The following is a 19390-nucleotide window of genomic DNA, read 5'->3' on the forward strand; positions in this document are numbered from 1 at the left end:
TACTCTCTATCTCCAACACAAGCTTAGCTTAAAATATATGGATAGTTGTGAAAATGTTATGTTATTAAAATCATTACGTGTACATACTTTTTTGGATAATAAAAAAAATTACATTATAACAGTACCTATAACATTTACAATATTTGGTGGTTATGACGTATGAAAAATAACCGCACAACTACATAACATTATAACCTATATGGTTCAAATACTTGCCCTGTCCACCACATAATGTGTAGTGATGCCTACGGTTTTTATGTGGAAAATACAAATAACTACTATATATTATTCTACTTTATGACGGTAAAAAGGAATGAAGAGTAACGATAGCTGAGATTGATTTTAGTAACCACATAAAAGATGGACATTAAGTTGTCGAAGAGTAAATATTTTGAGTTAACGAGATTGTGTGTTTTATAGTTTAGCAATGAAGTAACTAGGTAAAGTATTGATTGCCATAAACTTAGCATTTTCCTGTTAATTTTAAAAAGTATCCATTAAATAAAAAACGTGTTCATATATATTATATAGATACATTATCACGTTGATTATTTTTTGATCCCGAAATACAGTGATTTTAAATAAAAATAAACAACTCAATATTCCTATTATTTCTGTATTTAATTATTATAATAATTCAACTCGATGAACGAATCATTTACTACTTGCAGTTTACGAAAAGGTATTTTTATTAATTTGTATAAACCTATACCTATTATTTTGTTGCCTAAACTTTCGCTTTTCAACTTTACAGAGAACTCGCCTATTAACAAAACATAATTATAGGTCATTCTTTCGATGCTGGTTAAATTTGATAGCACTTTAAAACGTGTCATAGATAGTCACGATCTAAAATATCCGACAAAAACCAATTGCAATAAATCGGTATTTATTATTTATAATTTATATTAATATAATAATGTCATCGGTGAATAGAAAACAGCGGAGTATTATTCAATAACAGTATAGGTAAGCATATAATATAATAAATATATACAAATCGATACAATTTCCGCCTTATTATCGGTCATTTCTAGAGGAAAATAATCATGCCGAAATTATTAAATATATTATAATATTATTATTTTCATTATGATATCTATATATTACCTAACCTGTATATATTATAGTTTGAGAAGAAATATGCTGTAAAATATGTTATATACGAAGTCTATTAGTACAAATATACTAAAAACCAAATCGTTTCTCCTATTTATAATATTATTATAAATATTTTTACATCTCAAAACGTTTTTAATAAATACAAATCTGTGGTATATTATATACTATGTCCCCTATTATATACCACGGAGGGGATTGCTCTCTTTTAGTCTTTCTCACTCTCTCTTTCTCTTTTTCCTTCTCTATTCAAAAATATTACAATTTTTTAATAAAACACTATAGCTCGTTAAAAATAATCCATAATTATTTGGGTAATGAAGGTTCTTGAAAATTGACTGTGACGCCGTCCTCTTGCACCAAGAAATGTCTCTACTAAATTGTTATAATATAGTACCTATATGATTTGAATAATATAATATCCAATTAATGTTTTGTTCAGAAAATCCATTAATTCAAATTCCAGAATAAAAGTTGGCCCAAACTCAATTTTGTTCAATACAATGTTTTGTCCAATTTAAATAACAATAATTGCATGCATAAATTATTTTTCTTGAATGTACCTATTCCCTAAATAAAACTGGGTTTTATATTTACAACCAATAATAATTGATCGTATCAAATAACTGTTTTATTTTACCTAAATTTTCGGGGGGTTTTTTTTCATGTAATCTTACAAAATTGTATCTGGACTAAAATGACAGTGGATGAATTTAGTTGAACAAAACCTCTGTTATCCCTCAAATGCAGTATCCAGCGGAAAAGTCGCTTGTGTTGGAATCTCGTGATTGTTAGCCATGTATAAGGCTATTAGAGTATAAAACAGTATAGACACCTGCCAACTATGCAGAGAAGTGTCCGAAAAAGATTTGTTGTGATTGGGTTTGGCAAACGATAAGTCAATAACAACAAATAACACAATATGCACATAAAATAATAAATAATAATAGGTCGAGCGAGAACAAATACGCGAAAAAATTTTTATTAAAATATTTTATTTTTTTAACTGTTTCACGTTCCGACGGCCCTTTCGTAATACGTCTCGTTCGCATTGGACGACACGTGAAACGCGTCACCCGATTTCAGTTCGATATGCCAAGTAGTCCGTAAAATCCGTTTTGTTTTTTTGCTTGTTTTTCCACGTCCGCGTAAATCCGAATCGATTGCATAACGGAAACGGCTATATGTAGGATTTCTCAATGCGGGTTATAAAACCGATCAATATAATAATATATACATAACATAATATATATTATTATATCTGCTATTATACTACACCACTGTTGCACTAACCGACAGTTATATATTGTTATTATGCGTATAATAATATATATAAATATACTCAACACGGACAATATATTATATATTTCTGTTATATTACAATCAAACGTATATGTATGCATGACGTTGTATCGTTAAGAGACGACGTGTGTCGACATCCAACTATAAAATCATTATGGAGGCATGCTGACAATATAAATGTTGTCAAAACGAATAACTGAGTGAGTGTGTGTGTGTGTGTGTTCGCGCGTGAAAACGTAGCTTTAAAAAATAAACAATTATAATAGTTATTCGTTTTGAGCTATTACCTATCGACTGAACAAAGTTACTAACATGCCACACACACAATATATTTAGTGTAGTTAATATAATATTTTATCACGCGTGGCATACACGACCATTCAGATTGTTACAAATTTTTGTGATGATATTGACCGCAATCCGCGTCCAATTATTTTCATAATGCAATAGCGAAAAGCATCTCGTCAAGTTTGATGGATATTTTGTATTTTTTAGGGTTCCGTACTTCAAAAGAAAAAAACGGAACCCTTATAACATCACTTTGTTGTCCGTCCGTCCGTCCGTCTGTCAAGAGCGTTTTTCTCAGGAACGCGTGGAGGTATCAAACTGAAATTTGTATATGATACTCAGGTCTACTGTCCCTGGAAGCTGTAGAAAAATCAACCTTCTAAGCCAACGCAATCAAAAGATACAGCCATTTAGGCCGCAAATTTCCGCAAATTTTCGAAACTCGCACGGGAATCAAAACCTACAGGGTACTTCCCGTGAACTTAGAATCTTGAAATTTCGTACGAAGTCACGTCATATAGTACAGATATAGGAAAAATTACGAAAACCGTAAATTTTTAGTTTCATCATATAAAAAAAAATATTTTTGAAAAATATTTTTGACAATTTTGAAAATTTCAAGTTACTACTCCTTATCTCATGAACGCGTTGAGGTATTAAATTAAAATTCATATTAAATACTTAAGTCTATAATACCTTTAAACTGTAACAAAATCAAACTTTTATGTCAACGCAATCGAAAGAAATAATAACAATTTAAGCCGCATATTTTCAAACTCGCGACTACTTGCGAGGGAATTAAAACCTTCTCTGTAAACGATATTTGATGTTTATTGAAAAAATACAGCCGTGAAATCGTATCCAAGGATACTTCCAATTCTATTTATTATAAAATAAATGATAGATGTTAATATAAAATGAAGGATTACTGGAACGATAAAGATACCTTTGTCATTAATTTATGATCCTCCAGCTTTCCATATTTTTATGTTATAAATTTCATTTTGCAATAAAAATAAAAAAAACTTTTACTTATATACCTACAGGTTTGTACGGAACCCTCGGTGCGCGAGTCCAACTCGCACTTGCCCGGTTTTTTTTGTCAACCGCGCACTGAACCGCTTGCTTGTATATCAATTTATTCAATAAATTCAAAAAAGGTAGGCAAATTATGTTTTATACTTTAAAGTTCGTGCAGCTTACAATTCATCTGCTTGACAATAATGAACAGATGAACAGTAAAAAAAGCGGGTAAGTCGAGGATGTCGCTCTGCTGTACAGCAGGTTACTGTAATGGATGGGATTAAATTTGAATGCAATGATAGGTATCATTGTATACGAAAAACGATTCTGAACGGAGATGATTTGTCAGTCTAGGATATACTAAAACTCAAACGCTCAAAACATTTTTCCTATAATGACACTTCAAATTTTCTCTATAGCTATTTGAAGCAAAACTTATGGAAAACTTAGTGTTGAATTTTATAACCTTAGATAAAAATACAAACAATATTATGAATTTTGAACTACAAAATAATTCGCAAATATTTATGGTTTTGACGAATTTTTGTCAATATTTGAAATTCAAATGCTTATAAAAATTTAATTTGCATTTCCAGTGGACATTTTTTTTATGATAAAGATTAAAAAACTTGTAAGGAATCTTATATTAAATTTTTAAATCTTAGTTTAAAAAAGAAATTTTTTTATTAATTTCTAGCTTAAAATAATTTGTGAATTTTTATGTATTTTGTCAAAATTCAAACTTTGAATGCTTATAAAAAAAAATTGTAACTATGAATTTATTTTATTTTTCAACTGCTATTGTAATAAAATGATAAGAGCCTTGTATTAAATTTTCAAGATTTTCTACCTTAAAAAAAATTTTTATCGATTTTAATTTAAAAAAAAACTAATAATGATTGAAAATTGCATATACCTATGAATAGTTCAACTTAAGTCAATTTTTTTTAAAAATTTCATGGTGGATAGAACATAGGTACTTATATAAACATTCGGCGAAAATTTCATGTATCAATGGTCATTCGTTTTAATGTTACATAAAAAATCAAAATCGATTTTGTCGAAAACTGATTGTACGTAAAATGTCCTGTTTTTCCGTTAATTTTTAGTTTGTTTATCCCGATTATTTAGAAAAATATTAAGAATGTTTTACTTTTGATTCCCCAAAGTATCAACAAGATTCACTTTCTGATTTAACAAGGTACTGAAGCTAAAAGTTGAAACATTTTTACTGCCCCAAAACGTAATGATAAACACAAAAACAAAATATTCTTGATTTTGACGAATTTTTGTCAATATTTAAACTTCAAATGCTAATAAAAAAAAATTATGCCTATGTATTCTTATAATTTTTTAATCACTATAAGACTAACTTATGACAAACTCTGTATTAAATTTTCAAGTATTTTGATTCGGCCAAAAAATTTTTATCGACACTTCAAAAAAAAAAATTCTGAAAAATTGAAAATTTCAGTTATCTATAAATATCTCAAAAAAGTCAAAATATTTTGAAAATTATATCATGTAAAGAAAATGCCAATCTAAATAACTGGTAAAATTTTCATGTGTCTACGAATTATACTTTTTGAATAATAACAAATATTTAAATTCATTTGAGGATAAATCGTTATCGTTACGCTATTTCGAAAAAATTTAAAATTCAAACGCACTTAAAATTGTTCCTATAATGAAGCTTCGAGTTTTATCTATAGCTATTTAAAGGAAAACTTATGGAAAACTTAGTGTAGTATTTTTAATTCTTAGTTATAAACAAAAAAATTTTATGATTTTTCAACTTCAAAATTACTTGCAAATATTCGCGTTTTCGAAAGATTTCGTAAAAATTTGAACTACAAACGCTTATAAAAAAAAATTGTGACTAACGATTTTTAATTTTTTTTAGCTACAATTAGAACAACTCATAAGGAACCTTGTATTAAATTTTCATGTTTTTTTGGTCGTCCAACATTTTTTTATCTACACTTCAAAAAAAAATTCTCAAAAAAATCGAAAATTTTAGTGGTCTATAAATAACTCAAAAAAAGTCGAAAATGTTTGAAAATTAAACTGTATATAGATATCACTAACATTAACATTTGGTGAAAATTTGAAGTATTTGCAGTGATTAGTTTTTTTACAACCATATAAAAATATCGATTTGGTCGAAAACTGGTTTTGCGTAAAAATTCCCGTTTTTCTGTAATTTTTTTTTTGTTTTTCTCGATTTTTTTGAAAACTGTTGGAAAATGTTTACTTTTGACCTCTATAATGCATCAAGGATATTCACTTTTACATCGGAAACCATCCCCAAAGTTTGAAATTGAAGCATTATTTCGACTAGTTATGCTGTACACAGACACAAAAACAAACATTAAAAAAAAAACACACACATCATTGTAAAATCAATACATTCATCACATCGTTCAGAATCTAAAAGATTGTTCTAATTTGATGAAAAGAAATTTGGTCTTTGTACATCGCTATCGTGCCGACGCGCGACGCTCATAGAATAGTAAAAAACGAGCCATGTCCAGAAAAAATATACTTTTAGTTTACTAGTTAATACCACATAGTATAATACATAATTATAGGGAAAATTTGGGCGAGCATGCTTGATGGGTCCTCTGATATACCTGTAAACTGCATGATGTGCCATCGTGTTTACCCGACCATGTCAGTAACTTATGGGAAAACGAAAAAAACTGTGATCCACATTGTGCATTGTGAAAAACTATACAAATATGTGATTGCTGAAAATATTTTGACACAATCACATTTTCTAAAGTGAAACACTAATACATAACTGGTAGGTACGCGATTCTTACAAAGAGCCTACGACGAGAACACATACGAAAATTTTCATAACTCATGGCATTATAATAAACGTTAATTATTTTGTATAAATTATAAAAGTGACTAAGAGATTATATGAATTTAAAAAAATTAATTTCTTAATTCCTTATCAATAAATATTATCATAACATTGATAGAAGGGTTCGTTGAACAGTAAAAATAATATGTTTGTATTTATCGATATGTCATTTGTTCCGAATTAAGTATTGACGTATTGTTTTTGACTTTTGTCATGACCAGTGATGCCTTCTTGGCTATTAAAATACATCCATTGATATAATACGTATAACAATTGTGACTTTGGCCTTAACATTATATATAAGTAATTAATACAACAATAACATGCTCATTATGATATGTATATGGCTAGAATAATATATAAACAACATTATAGATTATAGACAATATCCACGTTCTTAAGACTTTATGAACCCTTATTATTATAAATAAAATATATTATTTAATTAATACAAACATGATTTAGATAATAATCTATTATCTGTTATGTTATCGAATTATAATAGTAATAGTCCAAATATAAATTCAAAAAGGTACCTACTTTGCTACTTCTTAACAGTTTTCAATATGATTATAATATTTAAAACACAAGTGTAAAATATGTACCTCATAAGATTTTATAGAGAAAAACATTGATTAACCTTAAACTATCTAATATAGGTAATTTGATAAATCCAGAAAAAAACAATAAACATTATATATATATATATATATAAGAAGAACAACAAATGTACTTTAAACACAGTCATAAAAAATAAATAAAATTAAAAATAATAATATAGTAAAAACATGTACAATATACATTGCAGATTTAAACAGTTAAATGATTTTCAATTAGACTAGATATACATTGAACACAAATGTTAACATCAGGTGATTTGTTTATAACGCCTTTGAAGTTTCCTTGCATTTTTCCGTAGCTTTTTCCAAAGCGTCAATGATTGTATACCTTAGGCCACCATGTTCCAGAGCACAGAGACCGGCCGCCGTGGAACCTGTATATAAATTTATTGTGAAAGCATTTTAATAATAAACCATTGTAAATATTGATTCTAACATTTAATATTTAGATATAGTAAATAATTAAAAAACACCAAGAGCGTTTTAAATTAATTATTCTTCGTATCAATTGTATTGTGGTAAATTAACTTATTCTTCATTTAAATTTTATTTAGTATTTTTCGATATATTTATTTGTACTTATTGAATTATAATACCACAGTTCAAAAGATTAAAAATAAAATCAGATAAAATTATAAACGAACTTTTAAGCCAAATAATTGTTTTATAATATAACATAGTAACTATTAGTAACTATTATTATTTAAGGTGTAATTATAGTTAATGTACCAAAAACTAATAAAAATAAAAATATCTGATATTTGCAAAAATTAAAAACCCAAAATCCATCATCGCTTTCTTCTCAAAGACGTGAAAAAAATAATTTAATTTTAACTTTAGGTGGAAATAATTCTTGTGTTATTCATCATTATTGTATTTTCGAAGTAAATATAAGTGTAAATTAAAACAATATTTCAAAATGTTAAAATCTACATCAAATTCAGAAATAAAAATATAATCGTTCATAATAAATCATGACTTTCACGCTGAACAGATGAAATATAACAGGTATAACCAACAATAAATAAATTTGCCAATATAAAACCTTCAGAACGATATGATTATTATTAACCCTATTAGAATATTTCTATTTCATTTCTATTTTTTTTAAATGACAGCCAATACGTGTCAAAACGGTATATTATTATCATTTGTCTGGAAATTATATAACTTCTGACGCGAAATATTTGGTGATATAATATGCTTTTGTGGTTTCAGGCACCAGTTTAAACTGTTTATTATAATTTATAGGTACACATGCCTTACCTAGGTAGGCATATGATTTCACACAGTCAGAATAATGGAATACCTACTATTTAATAACAATATAGATCATAAACAGGGTGTTTTGATGATATTTTCATCGTTAACAATAACTGACAGCCTACTGCAGTAATATGAAATACTCATCTCTATATATAGCTTATATTTACTCCCATTCGTTTATATTTAAAAATCTCAATGAGAAAAATGATGCGATGGAAAATTTAATAATTTTACATATTCTAAATAATCTAGAAAACTTGCTGTTCCATTGAAATAACGAATATTATTGGCTGAATCGCATTGAGTATATATAAAATCCAACTCACCCGCTGGCGAGGTAACGTCGTCCTTGAGTTTTCCCGGATGTTCTTTCGTTTCTCGAACCATAGTCCCCGCGCCAAGGACAGTCTGCGACGCCAATCTGTACGCCATGTCTCTAGGCATGCCCATGCGAACGGCACCGTCAGCCAAAGCTTCGATAATCATGTACACCTGTATTAGTATAATAAGAGTATACGATGCTAAATATGTATGCCAGGGAAAAACCATTTGCTCAGTATAGTCAGTACCTATTCGATATCTGCAGTATAATATAAACGGTGTTTAGAAAAGTATACTGCTTCCGGTTTACAAAGTTGAAAATAAAATATTATTAAATTATAAAGGATAATTATATATATTTTTTTATTTTAATCTTCGGATACTGAGGCCATTAGCTATATGTTGGTTGATACTGTAAGTTTTGAAACACTTGTGTGTTTGACAGAATTTCTAGTGGGGCACTCATAGGTTTCTGCCATGCCCGGATGGGGGATGGCGAATAATTGTATTAAAACCCCCTAATATGAAATCTCTACTTTAAAAAATTACTCAAATAAGATTTTTGTGAAAAATAAGTGTTATCTTTTCAAATTTACAGACAGCCTCAGAGGAAATTATAAGTGTGGCTACACACTAGAAATGGATCACCCAGTATATGTCATAAATGTGTTTATGTTATTGTGATTTGGGGTACCTATACACGTCATAATAAGACTGCATAATATTATGTTGCAGTCCATTGTCCATGCGCAAGACACGCAAATCATTTGCTATATACCTGCCATAGTAAAATCATATAACATGGATATAGTGACAGCTATTGTACGTCGCATTCATAAAAAATAATAATAATGTAGGAACCCGACACGTGCTACAATTTTTGGTACTTTTATTATTATAAAACATCATATTTATTTTTTTAATAAACGTTTTAATTGCATAACTGAATATTATTGAGTATGTCAGTAGCTGCTCTATTATTTATTTTAATACCTGAAGCTTTGGAACAATGGCAAATAAATAATAACAAATTTAAATGAAACTCATTGTATAATATAATGACAAGGGTATAATAACATAATTTTAAAGTATTCGATTTATTCAGCCGGAGCAGGAGCTCCTCCCAAATGCTATGTCAAGGACTAAGGAGACAGCGGAGATTGAGGCGTCGGCGGAGAAGCAGAGGTTAGCATTTGACAGGTTGGTGGAGACGATACTCGGGCAGAAGGAGACTGTAGAGCGCGTCAGGCAGTCGAGAGGTGGACGGGTAGGGTAAACAATTTTGTTTTCTGTGGGCCGAAGGTCAGCTTTTCTATGTGGTTAGAGGATCCCAATTTTGTATAAATTAACATGAATTAACGGTACAGGGACGAGTAGCAGTATTATGATGAATGTAGTTCCCACCCATTCCTGGTTTCGAATAGGGAAAAAAACAAGCCACAAGGTATTTGATTTATAAAAAAAAAAGTTATACCATAATATAGGTACTTTAAACGAGTTACAGAACATTTGTTCTATAAATATAGTTCACGAACGGGACTGACTAGTAATTCAATAATATAATGATATAAGGAACAACATGCGCACGTATAAAGAAAATTATTGCCACAATAAAGATATTTTTCCGTGGTACAAAGGAGGGGAAATGGTACAATTTAGAAGATTACTGCAATATTATAAGCTCCCGCTTTAATCATTTCGCAGGCCACATAAACTTTACGAAACACGCGACTGTTTCATTTACTTAGTGATCGATATACTTATATATATAATATTATAGTAAAGTTGATCCATCTAATAGTTTCCCGAAATCATTTTATCATAAAATCATCGGGTATCCTGAGAGGATGAAAGATGTGACCGGAGAATTGACGGCTTAAACTACCACGCGGGGGAAATATTTTGGTCGTATGATGCTTCGGATACAGAATTGCTCATATTATATTATAAGGGAAGAACACGATAGCGTACGCTGCTCATCGTCGGTACCTCTTTCAATCTTTTTCATAACACGATTGCGATGTGGGTTACCCTTGCACCACTGTGTTCAAATTTTTTTATTTTTTTTTAACCATTGATTGTATTTTAATTTGCATGTACCGACTATAATAACACTAAGTACGTTATTTGTATAAAATACTATCACGCTGGAAATCACATAAAGCCAAAACTGGAAAACGATACCAAATGACTATCGTGAAATAAAAGTTCAAAATACTCTGTAGGTTAGATGACTGACGACCGTTCAGATCAAGTGTACAGTTTTATAGAAAATAAATATAAAACATAATAAATGAAACAAAAAAAAAATAATTAAGTCATAACGTGAAATAGACTTGGCTTTAATTGGTACAAACAAACATCTTGCATAGTGGTGTTTTGTTTATAAACTATTTCGATGATAATTTTTAGATGGTTTTTAATATGTATTAATCAGTGGTTGACAAATGTATTGAATTATTATTTTTGTATTAATTATTGTTACAATTTCATTGCGTAATTTTTGCTGGTATTTTCAATAAGTGTAAAATGATGGATAGTGTTGTGGATTTGTATTTGTAATTATTGTACAGATTCACACGACGATAAGACTTTAGACTTACGTATGCCGGACCGGATCCGCTAAGCGCAGTGATTGGATCCATTAAGTACTCTTGTACACGCTCCGCCGTGCCCACGGATGACAAAAGTGTTGCCGTTAGTTTCTCGTCTTCATCTGTCGCCATTTTGCCTGGCACGTACACGGAAGCACCGCACTGAACCAATGCAGGAGTGTTAGGCATCACTCGCATTACCCTTGAGCCATCTGGTAAGAGCTAAAAAAATAAATTGAGTTCTATATTTTTCAAAAATGAATTTTCGTAAATAATGTTCATGACGTGCTTTTTAAAATTAATGAGCCTCTAATACAGCCCGTTACTGAGATCAGTGAGATCAAGTTTTGGAAGGCTTACAGCTTATCTATATTAATTATAAAATAATATTAATTGATATAACTATAGAGTTAATAATCGAAGTCATCGAAGCTTATACTGTCCCTCCCAAACTAAATATATAGTAACGCAATAATATTTGGTCCAAAAATGTGTTCAGGACAATCAACATTTTCCGGCCAGAAATGTTTTCCCTACAGGCTGATCCTGCACCGATACATATGATAGTGTTGGAAAATCACTGCATAACGATAATATAATACATTTTTTTCCTTCAATTTGGTACCTGTACCTACATTAAAACTCAATCATTTAGAATAATTTATAGTGGGTATTTCAAATAAAAAAATAAAATAAATTTAAATACTCAAACTATGATTTAGACTTATTACATTAGCACTTATTTGTATAGATATGTTACCGTAAATGCCCGATCACAAGGTAAACCTAAGTTTTACTGTTTGTACTAAGTAAATGCTGAACTTCTTAATTTTATTTGGGCTTTTGCTAAACACGTTGTGTACATCTTAGGATATACAAATTGTCTAAGTAAAAGCTGATCAATACACGACACATAACATTAAGTGATAAGTTGCGTAAAAATTACAATCATATATTATTAAAACAAACTACTGATACTACTGATAGTTATTTAAATTTTTATACAAAATATAAATGTATTTAAAATGCCATAATAGTACATGTGCAAATAAATAAAAATTTTATATAATAAAAATTTAAATAATTATTTCTAACAACCCACCAATATTTCTAATTTTTATGAACAAATAAATAATATTTCTGTTTTTAAATACATTTTTATTTTGTATAAAAATTTAAATAACCGTCAATAGTTTGTTTGATCGGTCATTTACGGTAACAGATAAAGTAATACATAGTACCGTACTATAATAACTATAGTACCTTATAAAACTAATATACATAGGTTCTAGATATTTATATAGTATGGCTTACAAGAAAATCCATAAGCTACTTCAATAAACCTAATATTTGTAAATATTAATAGATCATTTTAAATATTAAAAAAAAAGTTATCTACATCGACTACATCGTTTATAACCCGTGGGCTGTGAATTTGCAAATTTTGTTCGTTACTAAGCATACAATGAGTTCAAAAAAAATTAAATTTACATTATTTTTACGCATATTATATAAGAGTACAAACGCAGTAAATACAAATTTCATGAGTATTTTTTTTTTATAATTAAGTGCTTATAGGAAATCTGCCTATCATTATTATTGAAATATTTATTATCAAATTCTCAATTACAATTAAACATTGTTTTTAATATTGTTGAAAACAGTGCTTATCAATAAATAAAAAAATTGATAATAATATCACTTATTAGGTAGGTACTATATAATATATATTATATTGTACGTACTATTATTAATACCGCGTACCTACTAATAATCGGATTTGTAATTTTATGAGAAGAATTATTTTATAAATAATATATTAACAACTAACAAGTAATTACACAAAATAAGTATTTAAGTAATAACATTATTATTCCTATTGTGAAGGTTATTCCTTCACAAATTTAATAATAATTAATAACATCATTATGATACAAATTTGCTAACTTTTTATTAATACAATCTAGTGCATGCGTATTGAACAGTTTATTAGTGCGTTAAATTCACAGTCCTGTTTATATAACTCGATAATTAAATTGCATTGACGATACCTACTGGTTTGAGGAAACTTATACCAAGGTATGTATTGTTATAATTATTTTTTTAACGTGTTCCACTTTTGTCTCGGTACCGTAACCTAAACCTTTCGATTAACGTTATCGATTTTTCACTCAATCAGCCATATGTCTGACGTCAATCAACATAATTTATAAAATAATAGACTGCAAAAACAATAACTGTTTGTACGAAAACATTATGACCCACTGCCAGAAATCGAACTAAATGTTTTTATCTTAAATGTTCACCCCCCTCTCATGTAATATATACGTCACATAAACTTTTTTTTTTTTATTTCAATAATATTAATCATGTCGATATAGGTATCTAAAAACTATTTAAATATTCAGTACTAGGGAACAATAAATCTCAGGCGAGTCCGTTAACACTATGAAGATACTGATTTAGTTATTTGTAAAAAAAGTATATAACAAATTTTGAATTTTAGTGGAACATTAATATATAATATATTATTGTATATTCATCGTTATAATAATATTATTGTATTATAGCTATATGAATATATTGTGATGTTTTTCATCTTGCTACCGATAGAAATCTAAATTTCGAGTGCCTATAAACCCATTTAATCCTGTAACTACGAGTCTCGATGTTACCGAATATATAGCATTAATATAATCAACAACAACAATAACAACAACAAACATTAGCCATCGCTTGCCGCGTGCGTCATATAGCATATGTTTATTATCCAATTAGTCACCCTCAGTTTTATTGAGTTAAATTATCTTCGTACACGTACACATACAAGTATATGTTGTAATAAAATTTTAATTGATACCCGGACGTTGTGGTTCAGATGCGCTCCACTCCACCAACTTTCAAATCCGACATTCACATAATAAGTTTATTTCGGAAAACGTTTATATTACCATCATCACGTTTAACATAATACGTATGTGCTTACGTCAGTGTCGGAATGATCGTCGGATGAAATAACCGACTCTGAATTTGGTCATCGATCGCCTTCGTACATTCCCGCATTCAACACAACAGTACATCACAGTACTCAGCTCGCATGTAATGTTTGATTAAAACTTTTACGCCACTTAAAAGAAATTTGACATGGGACGACCAGTCGTAGAAGTGCTATAGTCGCGTTGTCGATTATAATAAATCATTGTGGATTAGGTGTATTATTAGTGAAGTGCATACCTATATCACGGTATATATCACGCGTAGAATCATATAATATATAGTAATAGCTAGGTATAGTATCTAAATAGGTGCGATCGAAATTTCATCATGTTCGCAACGAACGCGATGATCATAGAAAGAAAGAAAAAAGTAGAAATAATACGCACGTTTTCCAACTGATTTACGGTGACACCCATGGCGACAGATAGCAACAGGTGTTTGCTGGACTCGAAATTTGGACGGATCTGGTCCAATACCGTCTTTACCACGGACGGTTTAACGGCCAGCAGTAAGACATTGGAGTTGTCGGCCACCGTCTGGTTGTCGAAAGTCACTTTCGATCCGAATCCCTGTCACCAATCAATGTCGAATTCGACCGGTATAATGTGATTAATAATATAAATATATTCGACTTACGGATACCTATATACCTAGGTACAGGTACCAAATTCCCGCGTACGGATCTCGTTCGACTCACCTCGAAAGCTTCGACGCACTGCGTGTCTTGTGGGGCGCAGCTGGCCGTGATGTTCTCTCCTTTGACGAGACCTGTATAAAAAATATATATATATATATATATATATTAAAACATATGTTAATAAATTTTCGGGGACGAGTGTACGAAAAATGAATGAGTTTAACACTATATCGAAAGAAAATAAAACGATCGATTTCCCGAATCTCACCGGCCGTCAGGAAACCTTTGGCCAATGCCTGAGCCATTTTGCCGGCACCGAGAAATCCGATTTTCAACATATTCGCAGTATAGTAAAATATATGACGTGTAAGATGTGAATAATTTATGTTTATATTCGACGTCTATTCAGCAATACTCGAATACTAAACGTGAACTGAGGCCTGAACGCATGGCGAATACAACACCGGCTTAATACCTATACGTATAGTGCGCGTGTGAAATATAAATTATTATTTATTATAACCTTTGATTAGCGCAATCAGTGTATACCTAATATATATATATTATAATACTGATAGCTATAGCCATGCCGTTTAAAATTTCTGTTTTTTTTCGATAAGCACGTTTGGATAGGTAGGTATATGGGTACTATATAGTCGTACAATAATAAAATATATTATGCATGAACACGGATATATATATTTATATATACATAACGACTGTATATATAATACATATATATATAATACATATATATATATACATATAATATGTAGGTACCTACCTAATTACATAAGTATGTACGTTTGTTACGATAACAAGTTGCGAACGAGTGTTATTTTTTTATTGTTTCACTAATAGCGTCAGATTGTGTATATGTATGTGTTTGAGGTTCTATGTAATAATATGTATATATAATGTTATTCATTCCTTCGTAAAATATGTATAAGGTATAACAACTGTATAAGAGGTTGCGATTAAACTTCACCGAGGGCCTTAAGTAAACGCTGGTCGCGGAATAAGTGCAAAGACAATATTTAGGTACAATAATGTGAATAATGTAGGTACACATGTAAGCCTAAACATTATTTCAAGTGCTTTAAAATTTTAAAGTGTTTTAAATATCAAAATATATTGAATATAGGTACGCAGCGATTATAATATTAGTTGATTTTGATTAGTTTATAATGAGTCTTCCCTAAACAATTTTCCGAACCCTTTTAAACTGCAGATACCTAGGTCTTAGATAGATAAATCGATTATTACACTATGTTCACCAAATATATAAAAATAATTGGCTTACACGCACTAGTTTAAATCATATAATATTAAACATGTGCAACGATACGTTAGTTGCATTTTATGTGCTAATATTTATAATAATATTATGAAGTCCCAACTTCGCTATTCAATAAATTGTGTTGCTAACCCAATATATTCCAATTAACATTACCTAACTTAGTACCTTATATTGGCTATTACTATATAATATATTGGGTATGTTTAGTTTAATTAGACAATAATTATTATAAAACGGTAGTCGGTATTTTTAAATAGTAGTTATAATAATGTAGGTAATAATAATAAGTCATCGGTAACCTTCGTCCTTCGATCATTTATGTTTACAGACATAATATTATGACTCATTGGTTATCATTAAATTAACGTTTAAATTTTCACAAATAATTAATGCATTTTAAATTAATCTATTAGAAAAATATAAGCAGTAATAAAGTACTCACCGCGATAATTACATCATATAGGTACCTATACAAGCGGAAATGTTCCCCTCGGAGGACTTCGATTTAACGATACCGTATTACACATCACATGGAGATTACATAGTCGTTGTCCACTCACATATACTTGCCGCTCACACAAAAATATTTTCTGTATTACATTTTACCGAAAGATTTCACGATTTGTATTCTCTAATTCGTGCTTTACACAAAATATTTACCGTTTTAAAATTCTAAGGATATCGCACATTCAAATCAGTTTCACTCATCCTTACTCGTAAATATATGCCATATACACATTTTTTTCCTGTGTAAACTATAGATTTTTTTTATCAAACTTTAGGTATTATAAAACTGAAATAATATTAAATTTAGTGTGTTCACATTTTTATTCATTTTGGTCAAATTGTTATTTTTTTTTGAGTGATACTTTTGTTACCAATCTGAGTAGGTGCCAATGACTAAAATATATTTTAGTTACGTAACCGAATGAAACTTCTTAATGTAACCCTAACATACCCAAAAATTATACGATTCATCCAACTTTCTCGAGTCCCGATCCCGTTTGCTGCAAATGTCTGCCAATCAATATTAAATGTTGCAGATTTATATATATTTACTTACCTTTCAAAGATAAATAAAATATTAGATGATACTGCAAAAATTATTCTTATGAATGTGTGGAGTACCTATATTACCTCCACGTGGTGCATCCCATGTAATGATAACGCCTATAACAGAGTGTTTTGAAGAGTCTATATGAGCAAGTGGTTTGATTTTCTGATATTCAAATCGAATTTTAGTAACTTCAGGCTTTGAAAAATTATTCTTCCCGATGGGAATTTCCCATAATCTTGTGAAAATGTCTTAAAAGTTACCATCATAAAACCGTGTACGGTACACGGTGTACCCTTCTCCACGACTGTGAAAGAGTTTGCGACTAAGAAAGAAGTTTCACTTCATACGCGCGTACCTACATGCAACAGTTGCAACACGCACCTAGTTTTTTCATAAGGTTTAGTAAAAAATAAAAGTTGACACAGAAAAAATAGTAAAATAATGTGTATATGGGTAAGTAAGTAAGTAATTATTTTCGTGTTAAGGGTGAAACCGATTTTAAGTGTGTGATCTCCCAAGAATTTAAAAATAACACGGTAAATATTTTGTGAAATATAAGAATTAGTGGACAAAAATCGTGAAATCTACTTTGATGTATAATACGGTAAGATCTATGTTCATTGTCCATGTTTGGAGATGGTGTACCTATATTATAGTTACCTACCTACTGCGGCGGGAAAAACGTTCGTACTGTAGTGAACGTACAAATATGTAATTTACTAATGGCCGTTGTCGCCGATGTCTTTGGATCAATAAAAAAAAAAAAAAAAAAAAATGTAATTTACTACTTACGATCATCACCAACCACGTTAAATTGAATATAAAATATTATTTGATCATAACTGATTTATTTTCTGTAACCAATGGCAACAATATATAAGAATAAAAAATTGATAGTTTTTCGTGAGTCAACAACTTTATTTATGTTTTGAAAATTAAAAATTAAGTACCTTAAGTAATAAAAAGTTATCATAACTATAGACATTACTAGTTTTTGAACAGGAACAAAAAGGCTATAGACATTTTTCTGAATCTATTGATGAACTTCATTTTATGAAAATCGACCGAAAACTGTGGATTTACATATAGGTCATCTGCTTAAGGATTTTTATGTTATGTAGGTACCTAGTAAATACATTTTATAATTAAAGCTAATTTTGCATTGAACGTAACAGAATATTAAATAACGCAAGTGAATTTAACCTGTCTTAAATTCTGTTAAAGGTAAACAGTAATTTTTGTAGATTGAAAATATATAAAATATAGGTCTAAAATTACATACCATTTATTATAATATTATAATTTATAATTAATAGTACACTTGTGACTTTTCTATTAAGCTGTTTCTATAAAACATACCTACCTCTAGTCCATACTTAACCTAACCTAGGTATATAGGAAAATAAAACATTCACAAATCAATGATATACCTACAACTAAAATTGTATGTATTTAACAACAAAAATGAAATCATATTAATTGTTTATTCGATGATATTGTTAAAATATAATCACAAACCTCTAATGGTTTTAATAGTTTCTTACATAAACTATTCAATCAAAATTATGAAACAAATACCTAAAGTAAATGGCATTTACTAAATGCTAAACTAGAAAAAGAAAATTACATATATTGTAAGTATACTATTCTCTTAACTTTTAATATTTGTTAGAAGTGCATTGTAATTGGTTTTACCTAGTACCTACCTACTTAATTTAGGCTATAATTTACAAGAAAAATCCCAAAAAATACACCACTTCGAATTATTTTTATATATTTTACAAGTTTTCTGTTCCTAAGCTATTGCATCATATTATATATTAAAATCATAATATTTATCTAATGTTAAACATAAAATAAATTAAAAATAGCTTGTATAAAAAAATGTTACCTCACTTAGTCATCTCAATTTTTTTTATTATTGTTTATCTTTTACACCAAGAATCAAGGGAGTACAAGAGTTAAAGCAAAAAAAAGATTTAATAGTAGTACCT

The 19390-nt window shown here is 29.3% G+C and overlaps 1 protein-coding gene across 1 annotated transcript; it reads right to left on the reverse strand.

The window, feature by feature from the left end:
* Nucleotides 1-7197: 7197 nt before the first annotated feature.
* Nucleotides 7198-15511, reverse strand: P5cr-2 (Pyrroline-5-carboxylate reductase-like 2). Its single transcript, XM_089224689.1, has 6 exons — nt 15308-15511; nt 15100-15170; nt 14789-14971; nt 11415-11627; nt 8817-8982; nt 7198-7598 (listed from the first exon to the last, which is right to left on the reverse strand). Exons 1-6 carry the CDS (start codon nt 15375-15377, stop codon nt 7486-7488), a joined length of 816 nt encoding a protein of 271 aa, XP_089080815.1. The 5' UTR covers nt 15378-15511; the 3' UTR covers nt 7198-7485.
* Nucleotides 15512-19390: the final 3879 nt, after the last annotated feature.

The sequence above is a fragment of the Diuraphis noxia genome, unplaced genomic scaffold (assembly GCF_037042655.1).
Source record: "Diuraphis noxia isolate RWA-SAM2 unplaced genomic scaffold, SU_Dnox_SAM2 contig0003, whole genome shotgun sequence".
Taxonomy (NCBI): Eukaryota; Metazoa; Arthropoda; class Insecta; order Hemiptera; family Aphididae; genus Diuraphis; species Diuraphis noxia.

What these genes read in the sequence shown, in the direction of transcription:
- P5cr-2 (XM_089224689.1), bottom strand. Translation starts at nt 15,377, where the DNA reads ATGTTGAAAATCGGATTTCTCGGTGCCGGCAAAATGGCTCAGGCATTG. An exon ending in CAAAGGTTTCCTGACGGCCG is followed by an intron (nt 15,171 to 15,307) that starts GTGAGATTCGGG and finishes TTTTTTATACAG; the next exon opens with GTCTCGTCAAAGGAGAGAAC. An exon ending in CGACGTTACCTCGCCAGCGG is followed by an intron (nt 7,599 to 8,816) that starts GTGAGTTGGATT and finishes ATTTATATACAG; the next exon opens with GTTCCACGGCGGCCGGTCTC.